The 18,090-nt window shown below is 46.3% G+C and overlaps 1 protein-coding gene across 9 annotated transcripts in view; it reads right to left on the bottom strand.

The window, feature by feature from the left end:
- The window catches only part of CARMIL1 (capping protein regulator and myosin 1 linker 1), a 349,297-nt gene that overhangs the window by 100,027 nt on the left and 231,180 nt on the right, over positions 1 to 18,090 (bottom strand). For all 9 annotated transcript variants that reach the window (XM_055126005.1, XM_055126002.1, XM_055126001.1 and 6 more), the window contains exons 18-23: positions 14,539 to 14,620; positions 13,527 to 13,626; positions 13,370 to 13,424; positions 7,369 to 7,541; positions 6,486 to 6,554; positions 513 to 606 (exon numbers count right to left, since the gene is read on the bottom strand). In XM_055126005.1, the coding sequence (XP_054981980.1) occupies positions 513 to 606; positions 6,486 to 6,554; positions 7,369 to 7,541; positions 13,370 to 13,424; positions 13,527 to 13,626; positions 14,539 to 14,620 (573 nt within the window). The remainder of the gene's footprint in view (positions 1 to 512; positions 607 to 6,485; positions 6,555 to 7,368; positions 7,542 to 13,369; positions 13,425 to 13,526; positions 13,627 to 14,538; positions 14,621 to 18,090) is intronic.

The following is an 18,090-nucleotide window of genomic DNA, read 5'->3' on the forward strand; positions in this document are numbered from 1 at the left end:
ATGCAGGAGGGATGGAGGGTCATCTGCGGAGGCAAAAGGGGACCAAGCTGATACTCAGCTGCACACGCTCTCCAAGGGATGGAGTGTTGATGCCAAAAGGCTCTTACTGTCCTCACTTCAATTTCACGACAGTTCGAATTGTCCTTATTTTTTCATTTCTGCTATGGTCAAGCGTGAAGTGATCTGCGCTAAGAAAATGAGCTTTATTGGGGTTGGAGTGATAGTACAGTGGGTGGGGCGTTTGCCTTGCATGCGGCTGACTTGAGTTCAATCCCTGTATTCCAAAGGGTTTCCCAGCACCTCCAGGGCTAAATCCTGAGAGCAGACAGGAGTGACTCTTGAGTATTGGGAGTGACCCCAAAACAAAAACAAACAAACAAACAAGAACAGAAAACTAGCAACTGTGGGGAAAAAAAGTCTTGCAAAACACCAAGTACCATTCAGACCTTGAAAGCTAACATAATCAATTCAAACATTAGTCTGGGACCATGAAGCTGTCGACACCTCAATACCTTCTGCAGAGCCTCTTCGGTCTTCTCGGGGTTTGTTTTTAGGGCTTGAGAAGCATCATACATAGGAATGGGCATAAATCTCAATGTGTAGTTCCTAGAAAAAGAAGAATACGTGTATATTTAAAAATCACTTCCTAATACCTTTATTTAACCGTCATTTTTTAAAATTTGAATCATTGTGAGATACAGTCACAAAGCTTTCATGTTTGAGTTTCAGTCATACAATGATTGAACACCCATCCCTCCACCAGTGCACATTCTCCACCACCATTGCCACCAATAGTCCCCCGGCCCCCCTCCCCCACCCTCTGCCCCCTGCCCCCCCTTCCCCTGCCTCTATAGCAGACAATTTCCTCTATACTCTCTCTCTACTTTGGGCCATTATGGTTTGCAATATAGATACTGAGAGGCCATCACGCTTGGTCCTTTATCTACTTTCAGCACACATCTCCCATCCCGAACAATCCCTCCAACTATCATTGACTTAGTGATCCCTTCTTTATCCCAGCTGCCTTCTCCCCCAGCTCCTGAGGCAGGCTTCCAACTATGAAGAAATATTCCTGGCCCTTGTCTCTACCGTCCTTGAGTGTCAGTCTAATATTATGTTGTTTTATATTCCACAAATGAGTGCAGTCATTCTATATCTGTTCCTCTCTTTCTGACTCATTTCACTTAGCATGATACTCTCCATGGCCATCCACTTATAAGTAAATTTCATGCCTTCATCTTTCCTAACTGCTGCATAGTATTCCATTGTGTAGCTGTACTAAAGTTTCTTTAACCAGTCATCTGTTCTCGGGTACTCGGGTTGTTTCCAGATACTGGCTATTGTGAACAGTGCTGCAATGAACATACAGGTGCAGATGTCATTTCTACTGTGCTTTTTTGCACCCTCAAAGCCCTCATTTTTAAAGGCCAAAAAGACAGCAGCCAGAACGTCTTAGAACTTGAGACCACCAGACCATTTTAGGCCCCTGGACTGTGCATGTTCTAGAATCCAGGTGGACAGCCTAGGAAATGAACAGAGTCAACAGAACTTTGAAGGAACATGGTTCTGGTTTTTAGTGTTTAATTCCATCCAGGGCAGAAGTTTTCAAGTGGGTCCAGAAAGAGACAGTGAGCAGAGAGAAAGCCTGACAGGGTGGGGAGGGGTGTGGGAGAGACCAACCATCACCTGCTCCTTGGCCACTCATGACCAGCAGATGTGACCGTACTACATGGAGCAGCCAATTCCCAACTGTAAGAGTCATTGTCATTGTCATCCTGTTGCTCATCTATTTGCTCGACCGGGCACCAGTAACGTCTCCATTGTGAGACTTGTTGTTACTGTTTTTGGCACATTGAATACGCCATTAGGTAGCTAGCCAGGCTCTGCCGTGAGGGTGACATACTCTCAGTAGCTTGCTGGGCTCTCCAAGAGGGGTGGAGGAACTGAACCCAGGTTGGCCACATGCAAGGCGAACGCCCTACCACTGTGCTATCGCTCTAGCCCATTAACTGTAAGAGCAAATCCAAATTCCCAACCAAACGCTTGCTCACAGAGCCAGGAAATTAGCTGGCACAGAAATGATGTATTCAGACTTGGACATAAACTAATCCAAGAGGAGGGACCACCTCTAGAAAGATGGCGGGAGAGCAGTTCAGCAAGAAGCAGCAGTGGAGGGCACTGACCAGCTAGAAGGGCAGCACAGGCAGGCCGGGGCAAGGTGAGCTCACGGGGCTGCATCCTCATCCCGGCCTTTGAGCCTGACCTGGAGGCCAACAGCCAGGTGTGGAGACTGGGCCCACCTGCACCCCTGCCTTTACCCCTCCTGGCACTGAGATGCCTTCTTTCTCCCACCCGCAAAGACATCTGTCCTGCTCTCTAGGAGACGCTCAGGAAGAATGACTCACGGGGAGGCACTTGGCCGGTTCTCCTAGGGCTCGGGAAGGCCAGTTGGCTGATTTTCTGTCTCTAAACAAAAAGCAGCCCTGCTCCCAACGCCGTGGCTAGGGCCACTGAGCGTGCCTCCCCCTCCCCCGCTGCATAAACCATTACTCATCCCTAAAATACAGTCTTAGGCGTGGAGAAATAACAAAGAAAAGAATTATCTTAATAAGGGTCATCATCTTGATGGGGATGACCAACTAGAAGGAAAGTTTTCATCACGTATGCCAAGTGTGTGAGTGCCTGCAGCAGATAAAAAGCAGCAAAGACAAGATTTATTTCTCTAGGGCCAGAACCCGGGTTTCAGTGGGCAGCGAGCTGTTTCGCTTCACATGTGATCATCCCGGTTTGATCCATGGCACCTCACAACGTGCCCGGAGCTCCACTCAGAGTGAATCCTGAGTGCAGAGTCAGGGATATGTCCTGAGCATGGGTGGTGTAGCCCCCAAACAAAACAAAAACAATACCACCTATTTCATTTTCACCCCCCCTGGAATTATTTTCATAAAGCTCCCTCAGGATGGTGTAAGAGAGCCGTCCTCCTGAAACTAGAAGACAATACATCTTCCTGCCTGCTCTGGAGGTGTTCCTTGGCCTCCTCCCTTTTTTTTTTTTTTTTTTGCTTTTTGGGTCACACCTGGCAGTGCACAGGGGTTATTCCTGGCTCTGCACTCAGGAATTGCTCCAGGTGGTACTCACAGGACCATATGGGATGCTGGGAATCGAACCCAGGTCGGCCGCGTGCAAGGCAAACGCCCTACCTACTGTGCTATTGCTCCAGCCCCTCTCCTCCCGTTTTGATCAGACCAGAGGCCCGGTTCTGTTGGAAGCGGATGTGGTCTGACCCCAGCCCCTGGGCAGAGCATGGCTGGGGGCACGGCCCCCCTCTATCTGGGGTGTTGGCTGTACACGCATTCTTGGCTTCCCTGAAAGGCAAATCAGGGCTTCCTGGCCCGCTGCACCGTCAGCGGGGCGGACGGGCCGGGAGCATCCAAGTGCAGCGAACTGGAAGGAAAGGATTCTGCGTGGAGGTTTCTGGCAGCGACAGGAGCGGGGGCTGGGGGGCCAGCAAGCCAGAGAAGATACTTAAAAAGCATCGGGCCGCACTCTCATGCGTTACTGAAGCGAGGGCTGAAAGGGTGAGATCCGAATTTGCGAATGCTGGAGCTGGGACGGGAGTAGAGAGCAGACCCCGAATCCGGGCCTCCAGCCCACCCACACACCCCGCGCTCACCCCGGAGGCGTCCCGCAGGGGGAGAATCTGCAAAACACCCCAACAACGAGGGCCCCGGAGACCCACCTCGACAGCCTGTTTGCTACCCAGCCTGTTTGCGACCCTTTACTTTGACTGCTCTGGAACCCAGTGCCTCGAGAAAGCCATAGGAAGACGGGGACGCTCAGAAAGAATCAGATAGGAGTGTCCCGTCCTTCTCTCCCGGACGGGAGCATAACACGACACTCGCCGTGACCGTGCTGCTGGACCCCACGCCAGGCTCTTTCACTCAGGGCGCCCTGGAGGGGGGGGGCGGGTGGAACCCTCCCTGCCCCAAGGGACCCAGCCCCGGCAGCTGAAAACCTCCAGAACTCAACTGCTGCCACACTCTCGGCCGCTCTCCACACGCCTGGGCTGAGCCTCACCCACGAGTGAACCTATTCATGGACACTTTAGACCACACACCACACGTTCTCCAAGAAGTACCGCACCCCACTTGATGGGGTTCAAAATAGGAGGCAACCAACCTTACAGGGAAGTATTTCTTTTTTACATATATATGTGTGTATATATATATAGTATATATTTTACATATATATATAAGCACACAAGGCTCAACCTTTAACAACATGTTACTGATCTCTTATAGAAGGGTTTAATGACCCCTGGGTGAAATACAACAATCTCCACACTCTTTCCTCTAAGCAAACATTTTTGGAGCATTTTCAGCAGTTTTTCATAGCAAACAATACAAAATATATTATTTCTGTTCTGCTTTGGGGCAGGGGTTGGGGTTCGGGATGGAAACACCAGAAATATGGAGGTGGGAAGGTGTCATGGTGGTGGGATTGGTGTCTGAATATTAAATGTAATCAAATATTGTGAACTAATTTATAAAATAAAAAAAATTTAAAAATTTTAAAAAAGAATCCAATATCTGGTACTTTTGCAGCCATGGTTCTGTCACCATTTTCCCGGCTGACAGGAAAGACTAAGTGACTAAGATCACTGCAGGCGGCCCGAGTCACTCAGGGGATGAAGTCAACCTTTCACGGGGAGGACGAGCGTCAGTCAGACCGAGGCTCGTCACGTATCAATGTCATTCTTATCCTCTGGACTTGTTTTCTTCTCTCCACGGGGGCCACAGCCATCCTCCTGGAATAAATGTAAGACCTGGGAGAGAGGGACAGACTCCCGGGGCGGAGGGAGCAAGGCTCCAAGCAGCCTCCCCGGAGGCCCCCCTGCAGACACACGGCAGGGATGCGGCGGGAGGTTCTAGACCATCACCATCAGGCAAGTGCTGTGATCACACGAGTTACACCCAGTTCTGCCTTCCCAGTGCCCGCAAGAGTTACGCTAACGCTATACTATACTGGAGGCCGGAGCAACGGTACTGGGGCAAGGCGCTGGCCTTGCTCGTGGCCAATCTGAGTTCGAATGCCAACATCTCATAGGGTTCCCCGACCCCACCAGGAGTAAGCCTGAGTATCTCAGAGTACCTGAGTACCAAAGACCAAACCCAAACAAACAAAATATTATGTCATAGCTTACTGTGTCTGATAACATTATGTCCAAAACAAAGTACAACGCTTACATTAAATATATGCATATATATGTACACACACACACACACACACACACTACTGCTTAAAAATGTCAACCAGGCTTTGCCTACTCTCAGAAAGCACACACTCTATCACAAACACCCAATCACTCTTCCTTCCTCTCCCCTCCAATCTCCCTAAATTTTCTTTAATGAAACTATTTTGCAGAGGAAGAGAGAGATGCCTGCCAAAGAGATAACAGGCTGAGGCGGGGGGTGATAGGAGGGAAACTGGGGACACTGGTGTTGGGAAATCACACTGGTAGAGGGTCAGGTGTGGGAACATTGTATGACTGAAACCCAGCTACCATGAACAGATGTGTAATGCTCTATCTCGTGATGAGTCAATAAAAAATTAAGACTAAAAAAAACCTATTTTGCTTCACCTAAAAAAAAAAAAAGGAAATCAACACTTAGGTGGCTAAAAAAAATAACAGCAACACAATTGCTTGACACCGTCAATGGATAACTAAAGGGAGATCCTGGGCCAGCAAGACAGTCTGTAGCTTGCAGGCAGCCAACCCGGGTTCGATCCCCAGCATTCCTGAGCTGGGAATCCAGGAGTGATTCCTGAGCACAGACCCAGGAGTAAGCCCTGAGTACTATCAGGTGGGGCCCAAATACCAAAGACAAAGGTGATGAGGAGGGAGATATGGGGGTCCAGAGAGCTCAGAAGGCTGGGGCACATGTCTGCACGAGAAAGACCTGGGGTCCGGGTACTGCCCCACAGGGAAGGTGACCCGAAGGCCTGGCGTGTCCTCTCTAGGCAGGGCGCTGGGCCCAGTCCCCAGCACTGCGTAGCTCCCCCAAACAAAAACGTGCGATATCTGGAAGCAGACTCAGGACCAAACGTGATGGCCGCTAGTGTCTGTATTGCAAACCGTGATGCCCAAAAGGAAAGAGAGTAAGAAGGAAGGTGCCTGCCACAGAGGCAGGGGGTGCGTTGGGGTGGGGGTGGCGGGAGGGATACTGGGGACATTGGTGGTGGAAAATGCACATGGTGGAGGCATGAGTGATCACTGTGTGACTGAAACTCAGTCATGAAAGCTCTGTAGCTGCATCTCACGGTGATTCAATTAAAAAATAGTGCGATGTGTGTGAAGTACAGTCACGTGACAGGCAGGAACATGGGTTACTGCCACCCCCACCACGGCCTGTGTCACCCCACAGAGAGCACAGACACCCTGGTTTCTGCTGTGTTTTTCCAGAAAGGTCTTCCCGGGAACTTACTTTTCCAGCGCTACGGCGATGTCCTGAAAGCCTTGTGCCGTGATGTTGTTCTTGTCCCAGATCACAGTCCTGTGGGAAAATCAAATCACACCCCCGGTCAGATGCTCGGGAAGAGAGGACACAATTCTCCCACAGAAGATGCACCACACCGAGACAGGTGCTTTAATGGCTCCAGGGTGAGATACAACAATCTTCACAGACTTCCCTCTAAGGAGACTTTTTGGGATCATTTTTAGAGGATTCTTCATAACAAGTGATACAAAATAGATTATTTAGGTCCTGCTGTGGGGCAGGCTATGGGGGTTGGAATGGAAACATTAGAAATATGGTGATGGGAAGGTATAATGGTGGTGGGACCAGTGTTGGAATATTAAATGTAATAACTTATTGTGAACAACTTTATAAAAATAAAATAATAAAGAACTGTCACTGTCATCCCATTGTTCATTGATTTGCTAGAGCAGGCACCAGTAACGTCTCCATTGTGAGACTTGTTAATGTTTTTGGCATATCAAATATGCCACGGGTAGCTTGCCAGGCTCTGCATTGCGGGTGGGATACTCTTGCCGGGCTCTAAAAGAGGGGTGGAGGAATCGGACCCGGATCGGCCATGTGCAAGGCTAATGCCCTACCTGCTGTACTATGGCTCCAGCCCAATAAAAAAAAAATAAAAAAAAAAAACCACACCAAAAAAACAACAACAAAGGGTTTGGAGCCATGACACAGAGGGTAGGGAGTTTGCCTTGCATGAGGCCTACCTGGGTTCCATTCCCAGCATCCCAGCCTCAGTCTGACAGGAAGCAGGAAATGACGACAGTGCCCGGCCAGGCCGACCTCACCAGAGGCACCATTCAGAGGAGTGTTTGGGCTCTGCCCCGCCTACCTGAGCTTGGTGTTGATCTGCAGGGCCTTGGCCAGCATCTTAGCGCCCATGTCCCCCATGGCGTTCCCGCTGATGTCCACTTTGGTCAGAGACGTGTTGCTCCCCAGGGCATTGATGATGATGGTGACGTCCGTCTTGAGCTTGGAGTCGGCCAGGGACAAGGACTGCAGAGGCTGCAGGGACAAAAGACAGCATTCACCCAGGCCCAGGGACCACCGCGTGCTGCAGAAAACTGGGGGTCTCAGGGGCGGGATGGGGGGGACACCCTGCAGCAAGTGGCCAATCTGAAACCTTCGGGTGCAAATACAGCGGTCCCTGGGGCCTGGCGGGAAATGGGCCTTGGGAGGCGGACACGGGGAATCTGAATGTCATTATTGAACAGTGCCTGGTCCTCTGCTAAGAGAAGCTCCAGGGGGAAACAGAGAATACCTGAGTGGCAAGTGCCAGGCCTCTCGGAAGCTGAGATACAATAAATAAAAAATCCTAGACAAAAACTGCATCACTTCAGAGAAGCTGCAAGATCAAAGTGACATCTCAAAATACTAGTGGAGGATTTTACAAATGTAAAATACCAGGCAGGCAGGATGAACAAACACTGTGACTGGCCACTCCCGCATCACTGTGTGGGCCAGCGGTTACCCCCATTTACTGCAATTACGAGCGCTGAAATACAGGCACTTACATGCTTTTCTCACTTAACCTTCCCAGGGACCCAACATTTGATGGTCTCCTGGTAGGTATTGTTACCTCGACTTCCTGAGTGAGAAAGGGAAACGTTACGAAGTTCAGCAAAGTCACCCAGAAAGCGACAACACTGGAACCAAGTTCTCCTTCCAGATTTTGTGCCTCTGAGCCCTCCCCGGCCTTGCTCTGGTGGCTGAGCCTAAATATTCGTGACCAGCACTCTTTGCTTCATCATTTTTTTTGGGGGGAGAAGGGTGGAATGCAATGAGGTTTGGGGCACACTGGCCTTCATCCCCGTGGTATCTCTCAGCCCTTTAAATTTATTTTAGGCACCTCAGAAGACACAATTAGAAACAAGGAGAAGAGTCTGAGGGAAGTGATGTTTTCATTACGCTGAGCCGTAAGGTGGAACCAGAGAAAGCCTTTCACTGCCCGCTGAAGCCGAGGACCGAATAGTACAGCTGCTTTGACCCTGAGCCCCACCAGGGCTGATCCCTGAGCACAGAGCCCGGGAAAGCTTCTGAGCACCACGGGTGGGTGAGGCCCCAGACATGCCCTCAAAAAAGATTGGATGTCACCGAGTTTACTTTAGTTGACTTATACTGTCACTGTCACTGTCATCCCATTGCTCATCGGTTTGCTCGGGGGGGGGGGGCACCAGTAACGTCTCCATCTTGAGACTTGTTACTGTTTTTGGCATATCGAATATACCATGGGTAGCTTGCCAGGCTCTGCTGTGTAGGCGGGATACTTGTAGCTTGCCAGGCTCTCCGAGAGGGGCGGAGGAATTGAACCCGGGTCTGCCGTGTGCAAGGCAAATGCCCTACCACTGTGCTATCACTCCAGCCTGACTAATACTGTATCTAACAAAATTAAGAGTTGGCTTGCTAACGTCCCCAGTGCAATATGCTTTATTTATGCTGGCTCCCGAGCCCCGTGGGGCAGTGTTAACCCCTCATTTAGTGAGACTTGAAGTACCAAAGTGCTGAAATTCCCAGTATGCTCGGAGTCAGAATTTAGACAGTCCCGGGGGATCGGAGCTGGATGACTTCTAGGTGTTTTGGGGTGGTCTATTAGCCTAGTTGGGGGGCGGGCAGGGAGAGGGAAGAGCCTGTTCCATGGCCAGCAGCGCTCAGGGGCTACTCCTGACTTGGCTGGGCTTCCTCTTAGCGGACGCTGTGGTGACAGGGACGGAAGCAGGGTGGCTGCATGCACGGCAAGGGCACTAACCACTGTGCTATCTCTCCGGGCCACTGCAATACAGTGTTTTGTGTGAGTGTACTTGCGTGTGTTAGGGACTGAATGCAGAACCTCACCCATGGAAGGTATGTACTCTGCCACTAAGCCACATTATGGCACTTCCAATGACTATTAAAAAAAAGTTTTTTTTTTAATCAGAAAGAAATTTTAAATGGAATTACCTTGAACTACAAAGTTACAAAGCTATTTGTGTTTTGGTTTTGTTTGTGTCTTTGTTTGTTCTGTTTTTAGGGCCACACCAGTGATGCTCAGGGATTACTTCCTGGCTCTGCACTCAGGACTTATTCCTGGCATTGCTTGGGAGACCATATGGGATGACGCGGATAGAACCAGGGTCGGCCGTGTGCAAGGCAAACGCCCTACCAGCTGTACTATCGCTCTGGCCCCTGCAAAAAGATATTTGTGATGGAGTTCCAGGCATACAATGTCCCAACACCAGTTCCTTCACTAGTGTTCACTTCTCTCCACCAATGTCCCCAGTCTCTCTCCCACTCAACTTTTTTTTTTCTATTTTCCTTTTAGGCACTGTGGTTTACAATACTGTTACTCCATTTACTTTCTTAAGATCTTCCATTTGGACTGGCGAGATAGCCCAGTGGGTAGGGCATTTGCCAACACGGGTTCGATTCCTCCGTCCCTCTTGGAGAGCCTGGAAAGCTACCGAGAATATCCCGCCTGCATGGCAGAGCCTGGCAAGCTCCTCATGGTATATTCAATATGCCAAAAACAGTAACAACAAGTCTCACAATGGAGACATTACTGGTGCCCGCTCGAGCAAATGAATGAACAACAGGATGACAGATGACAGTGCAGTGCTAAGATCCTCCATTCATGGGCCAGAGAATGAACCAATGTGCTGGCCTGAATGATCAGCATGTCTAAGACCCGAGTCTGTTACCTGGAACCACATGGTGATCCAACAACCAAGCTGAAAATAGCTTTTGGGTACTGCTGGGTGCGGGGAAAAAAAAAAGCCCCAAGCCTTCACTCAAATAAATGGGGAAAAAACTGAACTAAAAGCTCTTCAGATTCCAGAAATGGGAATATTTTAAATTAAAATAAAAGCAGTGTTGTTTTCATAAGAAGCTATAATCACATTCTGTCGTCATTTCAATAGTCTCTATTCAACTACCACCAAAAAATGATGTATTACATCATCCTCCTTATACTGGAAAGCTGCCAACTCTCCAAGCTAGTGAGTCTCCATTCCAGTACGAGATTCAAAGTCTAATACACCCCAGTTAACACTTAAAAATAATAGGCGAAGTCATTAATGTGAGCTGAACAGCCCGGCTTACATGCATATTTATAAGGTCATCCCTCCCTGATTTATCACACTTCTACGTACCATCACTCTCTGAAGTCTTGCTCTTTCTCTCCAGAGCTCAACAAGCTTATCCGAGCATCTCCTTGCTCCAGGCATTCTCAGGAGAAACAGCCAAGTGTGACTCCCAGCAAGATCCCCTGTCATCCCGGACCCTCAGTGTCTCTGTGTCCCCAACTCTGTGTGTGGCAGCTGCCAAGACTGTCTCTAGCTGAGGTGATGCTTCAGCCCACGAGCATCTAGGCCTTCCAATGGAAGGTAACGAGGGATTCGGGACCGAGAAAGGATTCCACAGGGGCTGGAGGACAGTCCAGAGGACAGGCGCTGGCCCTGCTGTCCTTCCCTGCTGTCCTCCCCGGCCTCCCCAGGTTTCATCGCTGACACCTCAGACGGTCCCCTCAGCATGGCTAGGAGTGACCTTTGAGCACAGAGCCAGGAATAAGCATGAGTTACTCCCGGCTCTGTGCTCAGGGCTCACTCCTCGGTCTGGCCCAAAAGCCAAAACCGACAACAATAAGAACAAAGTCCACGAACTGTCAGAATATCAGTTCTAAAAAGAGATCAGACATCGGAAAGTGAAGAGGTTTCCTTAAAAAAAAAAAAAAAAACCCAAAAAAACCCACAACTGAACAAGAGAGCCCAAATGTGCCAAAGTGATCCTAAGAATTTTATAGTCACATGGCTCAATCCCTCACTTTCATTTGCTCATTTGAGGGCCATACTAGGTGGTGCTTAGAGACTGTCCGGGTTCTGTGCTTGGGGGCACTCGTGACAGTGCTCACGGGACCATATGGAGTACTGAGTATCAAATGAAGGCTGGCTTCATGCAAGGCAAGTGCCTTAATCCTTGCACTATTTTTCTGGCCCCCAGAAATGTAATTTTTTCTAAAAATACAAAAAAAAAATAAATTCTGGGGGCCTGAGAGATAGGGCTTGCCTTGCGTGACTGGGGTTCAATCCCCAGCATCCCATATGGTCCTCTGAGCACCATCAGGATTAATTCCTGAGCGCATATCCAGGAGTAACCCCGAGCATTGCCGGGTGTGGCACAAAAACAAAATTAATTTCCCTAAGATGCATGATATAAAACAGTGCTTAGGGATGAATATTAAATATAATCCTATGATATTAACTTCCCTAATCTTTTAAACCTGGACCAATACTGGGAAATGGGAAACTCTAACAAATCAGGGTGGTATAAAGTCAAATTAAATATGTAAAACAAACAGCTTAAAATCTGAAACGCATAAATTGCATTCTAATTATGCTCCTAATTTTAATAACCCCGTAGAAGAGCAACAAAAATCTGGGGTTTATTAGTAAATGAGGACATAGGGAAGTGTCTGAATTCATTACATACTAATGAGTTTCACTTCTAACCCACCGATGGAAGTGACATCTAAGCCACAAAGAAACAAAACAGAATTTTCTCCTGCTTCTCGAAGAGGGAAGGGGCCAAGGGAAAAAAAAAGAAAAGTTCCCATTTCCCTCCACTTCTCATGCCCCAAACTTTCTCAGAAACACTGTGGAATTTGCTTAGTCTGCTTGAAGTCCAAAGGAAAAATGATATATTTTTAAATATGCTAGGTCTGACACGATTAATACAGAAAGCCAATCATGGTTCACAAGACCAGCTATGACAAAACATGAGTAAGCTGAATATTTATAGTAGGAACACAAAGTGACCTGGATTTTAGGAACCTAGAAGCGGAGCCCGGTGAGCAAACTGAACTACGATAGGAGAAGAGCAAAACATCAACAAGCAGAAGAGAAATGTAAGGAGTCGGAGACGAGGTGAGAATGAAAGGAATTAATGACGGAGTGCTTCTTTCTTTGTCCATAAGACATCTTTTCTCCCCCTTAAGCATTTTAAAGAGCAGCCAAATGCAATACTCCTTAAAATTATAGTTCTTTTACCCTAAACCAAGGGTAGATAAGGAGCAATTAAAGGGAATCAAAACATAAAAAGGCCTAATAGAGCTCAAGGAGCGATTCAAGATGGGGGCCAACTTGCTGGCTCTTATAATTCCACATAATTACTAGATGAAATTCAAATGAGCAATATGACAGTTCTCGGCATGATCTAAGGTCAGAAAGTCAAGCGGATTGTAAAAATTCTTGCTTGCAGATTAGTGTAGGGGCTGAAGTTAGGAAATAGGAATGCTTATGAAAATGTGGGCTTACAAGTCAGTTGGTATTTCTTTACATCTATTAGTAACAACCTTCTTTTAATTAGTGATGGATGGAATGCACTGAAAAGGAAGCCATTTTTATTCAGTTATTTTAATTGGGGTTGGAGAGGGGATTCTAAGCTGTGCTCTGGGAGTTCAAGGGCTATGACTGGTGATGCTCAGACCAGCCAAGACAGATGGTTCAAGCTCAGCCCCAATGAATTGGTATTGCTTGGCCCCTGAGGTATTAGGCATCACCATGGCCACAACCCACAGTGCTCTGGGGCCGTGTATTGTCAGTGACCAAATTGGAGGTCACAGGCAGGAAAATCAGGCACCCTGGGCCCTTGTCCTCTCTCCCCGGCCTAGTGAATCCAATGTAAATACATCTTATGAATATAATACAGGATAAATACTATTACATTAAAAATAACAATATAAAAGGCACATGAGGTGAGATCATCAGAAATGACATTCTAGCATTAACCCAGTGGACAGGATTTGTAAGCGTGGCAAAAAAACAAAACACTTGGTAATAATAAAAACACATGGTAATACTCACGGATTCTTCATCTTGAATCATCTGTACTAAGTTGTCCAACACGGGGGTCAGATTTCTAAAGAGATTTTAAAGATGTGGAGAGTGGGAATCAAGTCAAAAGCTTTCAGGAGGCTGGTTATTTTCATCATTGTCATATAAGAAAATTCAAAACTCTTACTTGGATTTCATGTTATTAAAATTTTTGCCTAACGCCAGGTGTTGTATTGATCTGTTTTTACTGAGCCACACTATTAAGGTTGACAGGTCAGATTCTAGACCTGCAAAGAAGCAGAGTAAGTAAAGAATCAAAACACCTGTTAAAGAAATGAACCCGCCGCTGGAATGTAATGAGGCAACGGTGACAAGCAGCTGGATGGCTACCATCTTGGGAGAACACTTGGTATCCAAAGGAATGCGGGGCCTTTTTTCAAGTCCTATCGTCACACAAGGATAAACGCATTCTCTACAAAGACTTCACTCAGTCCCTTACGCCATCAGTGGATAAGCAAAGTCAGCAGGGAGGGGGAAAAGATAAGAGCACCAACATTCCTCTTTCTCCAGTACTTGGTTGGGGAAAATATCAATATACTGTTCACTGGTATGCAACTTCAGTTCACAGAATGAAGCAAAGGAAATGAGCTTCTGAATAAATCGGGGGGGGGGGGGGTTATCTGGGGGTTATCCAGAATGCAAAGGTTAGGGGCTAGAGTGGTAGCACAGCGGGTAGGGCCTTTGCCTTGCATGTGGCCAACCCAGGTTCGATTCCCAGCATCCCATATGGTCCCCCGAGTACCGCCAGGGGTAATTCCTGAGTGCAGAGCCAGGAGTAACCCATGTGCATCTCCGGGTGTGACCCAAAAAGCAATAAATAAATAAATAAATAAATAAATAATAATAATAATAAATAAAATTTCAAAGACCAGCCAGGTATGTGGCTTGACAGCAGAGTGCTTGCCTTGTAGGTGTGAGGCCTTTGTTCGATCCCTACACCTCCCCACCCCCCCACCGCGCGCACACACGCACACACACATTCATCATCATCAAAATTAATTTAAAGCTAAAAGTCCTATCAATCAAGAAGGGGAGTGATACTTTGACAAATGTTTCATTTAGATTGGGCTGGAAGATTATTCCCTATGGCTAACTGACTTCTCATTGCACTTTTCTTTCTTCGTTGGTCTCGCACTCACCATTGTCGGAGATGTCTAGGCTGGTGATGTTGTGGATTTCGGCAATGCAGCCTTCCAGTACTTGGGCACCTCCTGATCTCAGCTAAAGAAACACAAACCACAATCGAAAAGTGAACTCTTCACCTACCCAGGGTGGAACCAAAATGTTAAGGAGAGACACAGTCCTAAATTTAGTACCAAGAAAAAAATTTATCAACTCCTAAAAAGCTGTTATCAAGGGTGTGGAACCAACTGCTAGTCACTGTTGGATTTCCCCAAACCACACAAAACTGAAAATCCCTGGGAAAAGAGAAAAATCAGGGACAACGGCAACAACAAATGAATGTGGTCATACCCCTTAAGAATTTCCTTCATGTCTGACTTTGGGAACCCAATGATCTTGTGATATCTGACTAAGGAACTGGTCCATTGCACTACTACTGATTTCAAGTGAGAACTCCTCCCCACACCCATGTATTTGGAAAATAACCAAAGGAAACGATGAAGACAAACTTGGGGGCTGGAGGGATACCTCAACAGGCTGAGTAGAGGCTTCGCATGCAAGAGGCCTGGATGAGTCTCAGCTGCACCTGGTCCCCCCAAGCACCCCCCAGAGCAGCTCAAGAGCCCAAGGTGCCAAGAGGGGCCCCCACTGCCCTCTCCAAGGGCATTGCACTGCCTGGTATGACCCCAAACCAAAACCAACGTTGGAAGTCAACCCATTTTAGAAGGCCCAACTCCTAACTATTTTCTAGAAATGGTTTAGAAGGTTCATGGTTATGACAGGTGAGGATAACATCACTTATTAAAAAAAATGCAACATTATTTATAAAAAAAAAACAACCACAGGTGGAGAAAAAAGACTAAAGATTATTATAGGTGTTCTCAGGCAGGAGAGATAATACAATGGGTAGGACATTTGCCTTGCACATGATCAACCTGATCCCAGGTAGCCCGTATGGTCCCCTGAGCACCTCTAGGAATGATCCCTCAACACAGAGCCAGAAGTAAGCCCTGAACATCTCCCCATGTGGCCCCCAAACAAAACATCTATAGTTCTACTAGGGAAACAAAAAGAAATCATTACTCTCATATCACCTACCCTATCTCAAGAGAGGGCTAGAGAGAAAGTGTACAGGGAGTGGTGCATGCCTTGAGTGAAGCAAGACCCACTTTATCCCCAATACAGATGTGGCAAGACACCCCCAGCACAGAGCTGGGAGAGCCCCTGATCACCATTAAATGTGGCTCAAATCCTCTCCCCGCTGCAAATAAAAAACACAAAGAGAAAAGTAATGAATCGATGTGAGTATTTGTTTTCTTTCAGTAAGTGTTTAAGTTCCTACAAGACATGAAGTAGGTGCAAGATGCAACAGTTCCCAACTTTGCATGTCTTTGCTTAATAAACTCAGCACCCAATTATGAAAGAAAAACAACCATTCATTGGGAATCTGTTATACACTAAAGAATACAGTAGCTCCTTTACTCACCTAGAAAAATTCAAATTGAAAAAAAAAAGAATTCAAATTAAAAAAAAAAATTGACCTTGCCTTGCATGTGGCCAACCCTGGTTCAATCACTGGCACAACATATGATCCCCTGAGCACTTCCAGGTGTGGCCCAAACCCTGCCCTCACACATACAAAAATTATAACTTAAGGTACAACTTTCAATATGTTCAAGTTTCAAAGCAAAGACTTTCTGATACCCTGGGCCCAAACCTACCAATTTCTCTAGCTGCTTATGTGTTCTGTAGAGGTCTGTGTAGATGACTATGACCTCTATTCAGGAATATTCTGCTGCTGTGTTTAAATTCAATCTGTTTCACTTTTGATGGTGACAGCAGATTATTCGAGGGGGACACATAAGAATTTACAAGGGAAGCGTCACACAGAGGCCAAGTGTCAGAAAGTTGTCTACACTTATCTATGACCTCCTGAGATAGGGCAAATATACATTTACAAAGCATTTGTTTTTTATCATGGGTCATCCTCTCCTTTTTTTTTTCTTTTCCCTTTGGAAAGAAAAAACCTGGCAAGTGTCCAGGGGCTACTCTTGGCCCTGTGCTTAGGAGTGACCCATGATGGTGCTCAGGAGACTATAGTCAATACCGGGGATGGAATGGTGGGGGCTGCTCAGGAGAAGGGAGTGGTGGCTGCATGCAAGAAGAAAAAAGCAGCAAAGTAAGGCAAAACCTCCTGTACTAGCTCTTCAACCTCTTCTGGGCATGTGAGCAAAAGCCCATTCCTTAATGCCCCTGACCCCTATCTCATTCATTATAATTCAGAGTATATACCTCTGTCTTCTCAATTGAAAAAAGAACCTTCACAATCTATGTAGATTGCCTGTACATACATAATAAATCAATCTTTTTCTCCAACGAGTCTGTTTGATGATGTTTTGATTACTTAATCAGTCCAGGAAGAACCCGAGAGAAGAGGGAAATTTCCCTTCTACTCCAACACATCTAATAATAAAAATCAAGCGCATTTTTGTGTGTTTCAAAATCTCTCTAGCAATTCATTTCTATAGTATTTCTTGCAAAGGCATTGGTTTAGGATAAGTTGGGAAATTTTAAAACAGTTTCTTCAATCACAAGTAAGTATGAGAATCACTGCCTCAGGCCAGAGCTGGTGAAATCCTAAAGAAGTAGCTATGTAAAAGCAGGCAATGTCAAAGCTGAGGCAGAAACTAATTTATGCAAACACTTCAAAGAAACCCAATTTGATTTTCAAGCATGGGAAAAAAAAAATGTTCTTAAGATAAATGTTAGCACAGGCGCATTTAAAAATTTACTATTTGTTGTCAGTGATTTTTCTGTTGAGAAGTAAAGTTTCTACAAGAAAATTTCTACATTCTATTCTATAGTAAAAAACATTCCATTTGTAGATATGGAAAATACAGGTGACATTTATGTACTCAGCTGTGTCTATTTAGTGTATAAAAATCCTTGGCTGTTAATAGCAAATATGTCTATCACATATGCACAAAACATTTTCTAATTGATGAAAACAATCAAATACATCAGTAGATCCTAAAATATTGATACATAAAGTACTTACACAATGGCCAAGCTAAGAGAGCCCAGGGGAAATAAAAACAAAAATCATTATCAGCAGTAAGTATAATAAACGCAAGAAACTAAAATCTCTATCAACATTCAGGGTCAGAAGGCAGAGACAGGTTAAGAAAAAATAGAAAAAGCTTCTAACTAAAATTTGCTGACATCTCAAACTCGACAACACTGATAAATCAGTAGTAGCACACCAGATAGGGTGGGATATAAAGTAGAAGGCAACCAGTCTCAGATGAACAAAACGTAAACAGCGAAGGCTTAACCTGCAACAACATAATCTCTCATACAAGGACTCTGTGTCTCCATGGAGAGATACAACAATTTACACTAAGTTTCTTCTAAGGAAACATCATCTGATCATTCTGTTCGCCAATTATTGATGACAAAGCAATATAAAATAAATTACTGAAGGCCTGCTATGGGAGTGGGCTTAATGGGTGGTTGGGAAAATTGGAGGGAAGGTGTAATGGTGGTGGGATTTGGTGCTGGAATCCTGA

This window comes from Sorex araneus, chromosome 2 (genome assembly GCF_027595985.1).
Source record: "Sorex araneus isolate mSorAra2 chromosome 2, mSorAra2.pri, whole genome shotgun sequence".
Taxonomy (NCBI): domain Eukaryota; kingdom Metazoa; phylum Chordata; class Mammalia; order Eulipotyphla; family Soricidae; genus Sorex; species Sorex araneus.